Source organism: Frankliniella occidentalis, unplaced genomic scaffold (genome assembly GCF_000697945.3).
Source record: "Frankliniella occidentalis isolate FOCC.00 unplaced genomic scaffold, Focc_3.1 Scaffold167, whole genome shotgun sequence".
Lineage (NCBI taxonomy): Eukaryota > Metazoa > Arthropoda > Insecta > Thysanoptera > Thripidae > Frankliniella > Frankliniella occidentalis.
The window spans coordinates 381,148-392,028 of NW_026267293.1; the positions used below are offsets into that span (position 1 = coordinate 381,148).

Below are 10,881 nucleotides of genomic sequence, written 5' to 3' on the forward strand. Positions count from 1 at the left end.
AATAAAAGTTTACATTTGAAAAGGCGGCCATACTTGAAACGGTAAGTTACCTATAACTACAACACACTTAAATAAGTTTAGCTAGATTCAGATTCAGATTCAAAAAACAAAACATCTTAGCTGTTCTCTCGATACATCGATATATCGACTAGGGGGTTCGACTGTTTGCACTAACTGATCAAGTAGCACTGCAGGTTATGTTTTCGTAAGATTCGTGTCAACATTCTTGCAATTTTGTATGTGTTTTGAATTATCTTAGATTCCCCTTCAGACACTAGTCAAAGAATTTTTGCACAAATAGTTCGTTTAACAGAAAGATAGGTTGCTCACACAAATTGTGTGGCCAATTTTTTATTGTTCATGAATATGCAGAAGACATTTCCTGCTCTTTGTTGGCATGTCCAATGTCTTTTGTAAAGATAAAAAATCACTCTTATTTGACAGTAACCTCTTCTTTTTTAGGTTTTGTTAGTGTTGAAGATTTCAGTGTATGGACCTTGCGCCTGCAACTTTTGTTGTTAGCAAATCAGCTGAGTACCAGATGGCAGATGCCCGCTGAGCTTGGACCACTTGGACTAATGCTGCAAGGTGTGAGTTGATTGCTCACTGCATTGTAAAAAGGTAATATTCAGTACTCTTGTATTGCTTTTTAGTGCTTATTGTGGTAGGTTATTAATCGTTGCCTTTTCTTTCACGCAGGGGCTGCACAGCAACTGCTTAGGATTTCACGTTATAGGTTTTGTGATGCCACGGGTTGTTATTTGTGAAATTTATTTGCTTCCTTTTTGAGGGTAAGGTAAACATGTTTCTTACTTTGCAACTGATTTGTTATAGTTATTTCTTCATTTATTTGGATAGAATATATTAAGGTTTTATCCTAAATATATCTCTTAAGTTACTATCTATTTTTGGTACTGCTTGTTGGATCACAATATAAAAAATGATACGCTAACAAATAAAATAAAATTCATTAACTATATCTCCATTGATATTTTACCATGACTCAAATAATTTAAAATATAAAGATATATCTAAAGAAGTAACATTTCATTTCTTAAAGTAATTAGCCACTTTGTATTCCATTGAAAAGAAAAAGTAAAACTTAGGAATTCAAACATGTAGACATACATTTTTCTAAGAATAAAATAAAATTTATCACTTGCAGTTTTTGCTTAAAGCTATAGGAAGTCAGTTTAAAAGCACTGACAATAGAAGTCATAACATTTCTTCACTACTGGTTGCAGATGAGTGGGTGCCATATTCTTCTACCAGAAAATCTTCAAATTTGGTATCAAATTTTTTGAGAGCTGGATGGATTGATCTGGGGTTGAATTGTCCACCAGCTTCTTTTGGAGGCCTTTTATTTCCTCTGATGGGATTCATTAGAACTATGCATCTGCAATAAAAGGGCTGCTACTGAGAGAGCACAGACAAATTGGTGCCATTAAGTGCATTCAGGAAATGACGACACTAACCTTTGTATGAATTCAAGGGTGATTTGTGCGTTTGCATCATAATTTAAATTCAACACAAAGTAGGCCCCAAAAAGAAGGGCAATCCCTTCAAGTAGAGTGTCAGCTGTACCAGCAACGTCACCATCCACAGTGAAATAAATTCTGCTGTATTTAAGAATCTTTGATCCTGAAATTAAATCAAGCCAGATTGTCAAAAATTAATTTATCTTTCTAGGGTAACAGCATTTCAATTATAAGGTTTTTAAAAGAGATGCTAATTTATTACCTGCGATGAACAACCTTGGTGTTTTTGGAATTTCATCTAGCTTAGGAATATCATCCTCTGTAGCAGTCTCCTGGAATATGAGTAACATTTCAATGTTATAATTGTTATGATTATTTTAAGTTTAGTTTATACAAAGATACTCACATCAATTTTAATAAACAATGCCTCTTCATCTTCTTGAAACTTTCTGACGAGGAGTCGTAACAGAGTTACCAACTCTGCATTGTGGGGAGGAAGGACATCTTTCTGCCTTCTCATCATTTTTGCTAACTTTTTTGCAGATGTGTTGTATTCTTCTGTATTTGATTTCTCCTTTTTCAACAGGAACTTCATTACATTTTCTCCCTGTGAAGGCTTCCCTGCTTCTTGTGGAGTGAAGTATGCAGTGAAACTAGCCAAGAGTTCTTTCTGAGTCAGGACTTTGAAGTGTTTGTCCATGCATGAGGGATGAAACAGAAAAGGCCACTTGTTTCGGATTTCCTCAGTGGTAAGGACTACTATATTTTCATTATTCTGTTCTTGGGCTGGTGGGTTATTTTTCTTCCCTTTCTTATTTCTGTTAGCAGCGAGCAACTGCTTCTTCGCTGTTTCTAATGATTCTGCTTGCTTGTTTAGTACTTTCCTCTGTTCCCCATATGTGATCTCCATTGTCTTGTGAATGAAGTCCCAGTCCCATGCCGCAGGTCTCACAGTTTCGAAGTGTTGTTTTAATGCCTCCTGTTTTTCTTCTAGGGACTCCTGAGTTTCACCCTGAGGACTTGCACATCTCCATTTCATGCAGCCGTAAGCTGGCTTAATTGCAGGTGCTTCATTTTCTGTTGGGGTTTTTCTTTTTGCTCTCCGAACATCATCAAAGTGTGATTGCATTTTAAATACCATTGTCTTTTTTCCAATCTTGCCACCTGCGAGTTCACTGGAAAAACTTGCAGCATATTTTTCTTTCATGTCCATCATGACTTGAACACATATATCTCTTTTCACACCTTTCACTTTGTTTCTCACTTGACTGACCAATCTTTTTATAACTTCCCTTCTCATTCGTGGGGTGAGTTTCTTCCCTTTCTTTAATCTATCTTTCAGTTGTGGGCTTATGTTGTACAAATCTGACCAATTAATATCAAAATCCCACTCTCTGTGATTTCGATGGGTAGTGGAACTTCTGCGTGTGGATGTGCTTGGTCCAGCCTCCTGACTCGATGCTTGCACGCCTGGACGTTGGGCTCTCTGGTTCTCAGTTCTATCTTGAAATTCAGTGTTATTTTCACTTTGACCTGCAGAACAAAGCCAGAATGAGTTTATAAAATTAACTTAAGGTGATGGATTAACCAAGAGGCTGAAATTGTTAAACAATGAAAATAACCTGTTTCTCCATGCTGCCACGCTCGCACGAGGGCTCGTGCGTCAAAGATAGACAGCGGCCCTGTTCCTGATAGATCTTCTACTCTCACGTCCTTTAACTGATCTATTTTGCGCAGTTTCATCGAAACGATGTGTGCACCAACTTTTTCGGCATCTGTATCATCTAAATCTGGTAGATACCTTAAAACGCTAGCTTTTACTTGCTCTTTCAAATCCATTTTTTCTTCCTCGCACTTGAACCACAGGTGAAACCGTTGAAACTGAGTGGAGTTCGTTGGCACGTTCAGCCCGATCTTGCTCTGCGCCCAGTTTGAATATCGTGGCAATCATTGTCGCCAACCCAACGACTTGAAAGGAACCCTCAGAATGACTAACCATAGCGGTTTACGAGTGAATTCGTGCTAAAAGACAAATGGGCTTCGGCTTTATTGTTTAAGTTCATGTTTTGAATGTATTTTTTAAAATCAAAACAGTTTTTTCCTGAAATTTGAATATTTGTTGTGTTTCTGGTGCTGCATGATCCCAGCGCTCTCGCGCCCTCTCGTGTCACGGCCTGAAAACGACTGTACCGCACCTGTTCGAAGTTATCTTTGTTTTGTTGAGCCTTTATATTTGTCTTGCTCTTGTCATTTACGTCGTAATCGTAAACTGTGTGTACGGATTTAATCGTCGTCCCCGCGATTTAATTTCTTTCCTAACATTTGCTCTTTCTCTATCTGTTCTAGGTTCAACTACTTTGGCTTCCCCTGTTGTTGTTTTGATCGAGAGCTTCTGTGTAACATTGAAAATATCAGTACACAGCCGTTGATTTATGTTGCGAAGTTGTCGTCAAGTTCATTTCATTTCTTGTCTCTCATCGCAAGAGTCAAAGAGGCAGAAAATCTGATCTGACATTGTGGAGTTTGAACCCTTCAACACTTCATAACCTCTCTACTCGTTATTTGGTCATCATCAAAATAAAAGGTAACTTTCTCATGGAAATCGCAGCGCTTCTATGTTGACATTTAATTTGTGATTATCTATTGTTACAGGTATTTTATTTCTTGGTGTTTCTGACCATTACCATTGAATTTTGTCTCTGAGACTAAGACAACGTCAAGACCAAGTGTTAGCACTCGAACAGTGTGAAATATTACAAGGTATGAAGACTAAGTCGTTATTTTTATGATTGATGCTCTACAAGACCAACAAATTGTTACTTTTAACTTATACCTATCACTTCGTGTTTCTGTTGTTCAGGTTTTGTTTTTATTGGTTCTAAATGGTATTGTAGAAGTACGTTAAGCCAACTTTTGTTCCCTAGAGCTTCTCCCAATTGGTATGTATAGTTGTGATTTGTGCTTTGTAATATTGCTTCAAATCTATGATCACAAGAGAAAATGACACTTTGTTTTGGTTTACAGATTTAATCCAAAATGGGAGTATCAGTAGAGGCATGGAGGATGCGCATTGGTGGTTTTAATTGTTCTGGATCTATTGGCATTGTACAAATAATTTCTTTGCCAATGTCTTATGCGCTGTCATCGCTGCATATTTTTCTACTTCTATTTGTGCTGTTGTTGATCGGGAACATTGAGTTGAATCCTGGACCGATTCAACTTAACCCATGCGCCATATGCAACTTCAAAGCTATTTCAGCTGAGCAGCATATTCAACACCAAAGAATTCATGAATCGGTGTTTAATTTCCAGTTTTCTTGCCCATTTCTTGGTTGTCCAATTTCTTATTCCAGTTTGAGAAGTTTGAATGCTCATCTTTCAAAACACACTCAGCCTAGGAATGAAGTTACAAGTGGAACAGTGATCTTCAAGTGCGAATTCTGTGAAATTAACGTTGCATCTAACAGAGACTACTGCCTCCACATCAAGGACAAACATCTGAATGTGGAAAATAGTGAAGGCATACTTTGTCCTTTGTTCTTGGGATCTGAAGGGAAATGCCGGACTGTTCTTTACACTGTGCAAGCTTTTGCCCTTCACCTGTCTCGATGTCATCCTGGTTGGCGGGATGACTACAGTACTTCAGCCCTTACAAGCTGTCAACAACAGCCATTGATGGAAGCTGAAATGAATATTCCTACTGAACCACTACAGCATATGGATATGGACACATTTGATGATTCTGAACAACGCGATGAATTTGGTTCTGTTCATAATCCAGTCGACAAAGACTCAGACGATTCAAGCTCTACCTCAAGTTTTGAATCGGAACATGGTGGTGGATTTCATTATGATCAAATTGAACAGTACATAGGCCACTTCTATGTTATGCTAGAGGGAAAGTATATTGTTCCCTCTTCTACTATTGATGCTCTTGCTTCTAAATTATCTTTCATTACAGAGATTGTGCAAGACAAGTTCAGAGAGAAACTATCACAGGCTCTTACAAATGTGGGACTTGGAGCTGATGTAATTTCAGACATAGTTAGAAGTGTTGTTTCTATGGACCCTCTCTACAATTCTCATCACAAAAAAGCCCCTGGTGCTTGTTTTCTCACTAAGGATCTCCGCCTTTCATATTACAAGAAGCATTTTAAGTATCAGGAGCCCATTCAAATCAACCTCAGAAGAGATCCTAAGAACACTGATGATACCATCCAGTATGTTGACGTCAAGCAATCTCTTAATCTTCTGCTCGAAGATCCATCTGTTCAGAAAGTTGTCGATAAATCATTTGAAGTTCCACCCTCTGATGGTTCAGTTATTTCAAACTACACAGATGGATCTGTGTATCGTGAAAGTCAAACTCCCCCGAAGAGGATCGATTTACTGCTGTACATGGATGGCTACAATTGTGCAAGCCCCCTTGGCTCTGCAAAAAACAAACATAAAACGCATGGTATGTACATGACTTTGGGAAATTTGGACCCCTTTATGAGAGCTTTTCTTAGGGCTATGCGTCTAGTCCTTGTGGTGAACGAGAATTCCTTAAAAGAAACGGAGTCAAGGTTCCAGAAGTGTTTTGAAAGATTGATAAAAGATTTAAAGGATTTAGAGAGAGATGGAATAATTTACAGGGGAGAAAATGTTCCAGTCAGGGTGCAGTTTATACAAGGAGACAACCTCGGTCAAAATTGCCTTGGAGGGTTTGTAGAATCATTCTCTGCACTTTTCTATTGTAGATTTTGTGACCTGTCCAAAGCGGATTTCAAGAATGGTTGCAACCAAGATGTACCTACGTTTCCCCTTGGAAATTGGAGGACACCAGACTCATTCCGGAGCGACCTAAGAGATAAGTTAAGGACTGAAAATGATCATGAAAGGGGTGTGAAAAGAGATTCCCCTTTCAATCAACTTGATAATTTTCATGTATGTGATCCAAGACTTGCGCCTTGTATAGGCCATGACTTATTTATTACTGGGGTTGTTGATACAGATTTGACCTCTATGATAAAAGGTATGATTAAGAAGAACTGGTTTACCAGCCATTTACTGAATATGCGTATTAGAGGATTTAAATATGAGGGAACTGACGCAAGAAATAAGCCTGCTCCATTTAATGAAGAAAAAGATAAGCTTGGAGGCCACGCAGTTCAGAACTGGACATTGTTCCGACTTTTGCCCTTATTAATAGGTGACTTGGTAAGAACTGACGATGATCTATGGAAGCTATATCTGCTACTTAAGAGGACTGTTGAACTTATATGTGCCCCATCATTAACTGCTGCTCAATTGGAACTCATGAAACGTCGTATTGAAAAATACATGAGAAGGAGAAAAATCCTGCCTAATAAGTACAAACCAAAGCATCATTTTTTCTCTCATTATTATGATCTTTATCTGAAATTTGGCCCCTTGGTTCACATGTGGAGTATGGCTTTTGAACATAGACACCAGTTCTTTAAACGAGTAAGCCAAATTTGCAGAAATTTTATTAATTTGAATAAACTTTTAGCCAAAAAGTTCCAACTGCTTATGGCGTACCAAAGTATGGGGCATCTATTTCCTGATAAACCTGTGTTTTCGAAGACTTCTCCTCTTGAAAATGGAAGTTATGATCAAGCACTGTCTGATTTTCTCCTAACTTTAAACCTTCCAGAAGAAAGTACAGTTGTTGAAAATATGGTGCTAAATGACATTTCTCACAAGCCTGATGAATTTCTTTTTCTGAGTGGAGCCAATTATGATATAATTCTTGGCAAAGTGAAAATTATCATATTTGATGGAAATGTTTGTAAAGTTGTTGTTGAGAGAAAGCAAACTGAATGGTGGGAAGAATATGGCATCTTCTATGTTACAGAGGATTCTGGGTACGCTGTAATTAGGTTTGAAGAACTTGAAAACCCATGCCCACTTCCTCTTTATAACTTTAAAGGAAAGTTATGCTTTTCCCTCAAGCATGATTTGAGGGACTAACCAATGTAAGTGGAATTTTTATTTTAGTTAATTTTATAATACTTGATACTAGTAAATTTTGTGTTTTCTAAAAGCTATTTCTAAAACTGAAATTACTCTTTCAGGTGTGAAATGACAAACTTTACTTTTGGATGGTATAACCAGTAACCAAAATAATCTAATAATGATAATAATTTGATTCATATGCATTTTACTTATAGCTGTCTAATTATGCAACACTACAAACAGGTATTTCTAGAAATTTCAAAGCCTTTTTTATATGTGCCATCCATTTGTCTTTACATTCTTTGATTCTCTGCGCCAGATTTTTGAAATTAGCTTGAGCCGGTAGTGCACAGTTTCAGCGGTAGGACAGAAGCAAGTAAATTTTATAAATGATTAAATCTTTTTGTCAGTCAGAACATTCTGTCCTTGCTTCATACCCAGAAGCTTATCAATCATTCGATGCAATATGAGTGAGTTTTTCATGCACATTTCTTTGGATGGTTATTAGAAAACAAAAATTAATATCATCTTTTCTGTTTCAGTTGCCTTTGCTCGAGAATGGAACAAAGCATACATTGCAAATGGAGGGGAAAATTGAGGAGCTAATGACATTTCATTTATCGTTTCTAAATTGGCAACGGAATCTCCCTCTAGCTGGAGCTTTTATACAATTCTACCATGCATTATCAGGTTCCTGTTATGAAGTAAGTAGAATTGAGGCATTACTTCTTATCAGCAACTCTACAACAGTAAATCGAAATTGTATGTATCATTGTATTGTTCCAGAAACTTATCTTAGAGTTGAGGAAAAAGCTTATTCTAATGGTACAAACCCTCAGACATCCAATTCCTTGCTCAGAAATAATGTACGAGTAAGTTATATTTTTCTTCATCAGCTGTGTTTTCCCCAGTTCGTAGCTCCTTGCTTGATAAAACTTACATTTTCACGTTCGTTCCCTCTTTGCCTTGGTGATTGATGCACAACTGGGGCAAAAGAGATATTTCAAAGAAAATGTATTTTAACTTGAATACTGTACATTCCAGTTATTGTAAGTAATTTCTTGTACATTTTTTGCTCATATGTATATATTTTTTTAGTGATAAAGCAGAAATCTTTTTACCCTTTCAGTAATATTTACTTGTGATAGAGAGTGCGCTATGCAAACAGATTCCCTTTCAATTCAACAAGTTGGTGTTGCTGCATTAATCCATTGGAATCTAAATCTTCTTAAAGGTAAATTATTGGCTGAAAGTTGTACAAAATTTATTTTGTTAAAGCCCAACTCCATTGGCAATACATTACACATTGTTTTACTATAATCTCCCCTTGTTTCAGTGACCAATCTTCGATGTGGCATATGCATACAATTGTGATACCTCTCCTACAATCCAGGAAAATTATCAACCAACCTAATTGCATTTTTCAATGTTAAAGCTGCTGCCGTGAGTATTCTTATTTCCTATCTATATTAGTTTGAAAACACAATATTTCCCCTTTTTTCTTAATAGCCTATTTTGGTTTGGTACAGTGTCCAGCGATCTACGCTTCACTCCCGGCGACTTGTAGCTGTCCACTGGTGCCTGTTTGGTGATGATTGCTTTCTTCGAATCCAACTCCTGGAATGAGCCCCTGCGGACCTCGGGGTAGGCCATCCCGTTCTACACGCCTGCATACCGGTACTGCCTACCTCACAGGGGCCCGCCTGTGTACTTCTGGGTAGGCCGCCCCGCCCTACATATCTGCACGGCGGTACTGCCTACGGCAGACTTGCAGGGGCTGATACCCAGGAGACACCACATCAACAGGCAATGCTTTCCCAATTTTATGTTGGCTGCTAAATCATCTACCTGTATTTTGTATTTATTTACTCTTCCATTATTTTTTTATGGTTTCAGTGTTCTGGTCTGGCTCAAATCCTCTGCTAACGTGAAGATCTTCTATGCTGGTGAAGGACTTTTTGTGTCCTTGGTGTATTCAATATATTTTGTGAGTTTAATAAAAGACAAGCATTTAAGAATTTTATTTTTTATTTCGATTGTTCCTGCTGTAAAACAAAAAACAGTAAATTGAAAGAACATATTGAATGCAAAGAAAATCCAGCTGGCTGGCACATTGCGCAATGAAAGAGGGAATAAACAGCAATACTGGCAATATTGTATGCTTTCCGCTAATATGAAAATTCCAAATTATGGAATCCTGGTGGCCTTGTATAATTTTCCAAACTATTTGGAAATATCCAAACTATTTGGAAAAGACCAAACTTGTCGGAACATCTGCTTTTCCAAACTGTTTGGGCTGCAAATTTTCCAGTCCATTGTTCGGAAAATTCCGAAGAATTCTGTTACAGTGTGCTTCTCAGAGGAAAAGAGTCGCGACGGAGGGCGAAAAACCCTCTCTTTGGTGCGTTCTTGCGGACGATACGTACGTACGCATTATTCACCCGGTGTGAATGAATAAAGCAGCGGGGCGCGGCAGCGCGAGGGCTGAGCGCAGAGCAGTGCAACAATGCTTCTTGCCGTGGACCAAACTGGAGGAGGCAACTCGTGCTATTTTGAAGCTCGGGCAAACTACTTCATCACGAGTATAACACCTCCCTACTGAGAATTGTGGTAAAGATTATTGGTATACATCGCTCGTCCCTAACCCAAAGCACGCACGGAGAAACGCCACTAGAGAAACTAAGTACCTTTGCGCGACGCTCGTGAAACCAAGTAATCGTTGCGTGACTCTGGTGAAACCACATATCAACATTTTTGGGTGATTTTTGAAACCATTCGTTAGAGAAATTTTCACTCTATTGAAATATGTAGTTCCTAAAAAACCGTCAAAAATGCATTACGTGGTTTCACAACGATACTTATGGTTTCACGAGCGTCGCTTTGAGATGTCGGGACGAGCGACATGATAAATTTTACTAAGCCTGTGACCGTAAACTGCACGCCTTTGGCAGTTTTAGTGCCTTGTAAATGCACGAAACCATAGTGCCTTTTAAAGGTAGGACTTAGCACCTTTGTTTTTCCGGTGCACCATTTACAAAGTATTTGCACCCGATTACCTCTGGGCTGGGCACCCCAACCTTACTCGAAAGGCCACAATGGGCCTGCCGACTAATGTTTATCTCTTACCTCATTTTTAAAAGAAACCATGCCCTTGCGCGGGTCAGCCAGGGCACGCCCCGCTTTGCGGCGCCACGCAGAAGCAGTACTTGTCTCTCGGCAGCCGCCACCAGGGCTCCTCTCCTTATCCCGACCGAAAAAGAAAGGGTCGGCCTCGGGAGAGGCGCGCGCGCCGCAGGCGTCCCGGCCCGGCAGCCCGCAGTCCGACTCGGCCATTTCTTTTTATTAGACGTGTGGGCCGGGGCCAGGCGGCCCGGGCAAAGATTACCGTCTGTGCGTGGCAAAGTGAGGGGGTCATGGAGAGCCCCCCAGCCGCCCCCAGCCG

General features: G+C 39.0%; 2 protein-coding genes across 2 annotated transcripts; one reads left to right on the forward strand and one right to left on the reverse strand.

The window, feature by feature from the left end:
* Positions 1–1,215: 1,215 nt before the first annotated feature.
* Positions 1,216–3,317, reverse strand: LOC127750308 (uncharacterized). The gene is made up of 5 exons (XM_052271603.1): positions 3,101–3,317; positions 1,885–3,011; positions 1,741–1,810; positions 1,476–1,641; positions 1,216–1,396 (listed from the first exon to the last, which is right to left on the reverse strand). The coding sequence occupies exons 1-5, from the start codon at positions 3,315–3,317 to the stop codon at positions 1,216–1,218; spliced, it is 1,761 nt and encodes a 586-aa protein (XP_052127563.1).
* A 1,019-nt stretch (positions 3,318–4,336) lies between these two features.
* Positions 4,337–9,438, forward strand: LOC113207436 (uncharacterized). The gene is made up of 9 exons (XM_052271597.1): positions 4,337–4,417; positions 4,503–7,459; positions 7,559–7,682; positions 7,759–7,909; positions 7,982–8,143; positions 8,226–8,488; positions 8,569–8,673; positions 8,776–8,882; positions 8,969–9,438. The coding sequence occupies exon 2, from the start codon at positions 4,515–4,517 to the stop codon at positions 7,452–7,454; it is 2,940 nt and encodes a 979-aa protein (XP_052127557.1). The 5' UTR covers positions 4,337–4,417; positions 4,503–4,514; the 3' UTR covers positions 7,455–7,459; positions 7,559–7,682; positions 7,759–7,909; positions 7,982–8,143; positions 8,226–8,488; positions 8,569–8,673; positions 8,776–8,882; positions 8,969–9,438.
* Positions 9,439–10,881: the final 1,443 nt, after the last annotated feature.

What these genes read in the sequence shown, in the direction of transcription:
- LOC127750308 (XM_052271603.1), bottom strand. Translation starts at nt 3,317, where the DNA reads ATGGATTTGAAAGAGCAAGTAAAAGCTAGCGTTTTAAGGTATCTACCA. An exon ending in GTGGCAGCATGGAGAAACAG is followed by an intron (nt 3,012 to 3,100) that starts GTTATTTTCATT and finishes TTTGTTCTGCAG; the next exon opens with GTCAAAGTGAAAATAACACT. An exon ending in ACCAAGGTTGTTCATCGCAG is followed by an intron (nt 1,642 to 1,740) that starts GTAATAAATTAG and finishes ATTTAATTTCAG; the next exon opens with GATCAAAGATTCTTAAATAC.
- LOC113207436 (XM_052271597.1), top strand. Translation starts at nt 4,515, where the DNA reads ATGGGAGTATCAGTAGAGGCATGGAGGATGCGCATTGGTGGTTTTAAT.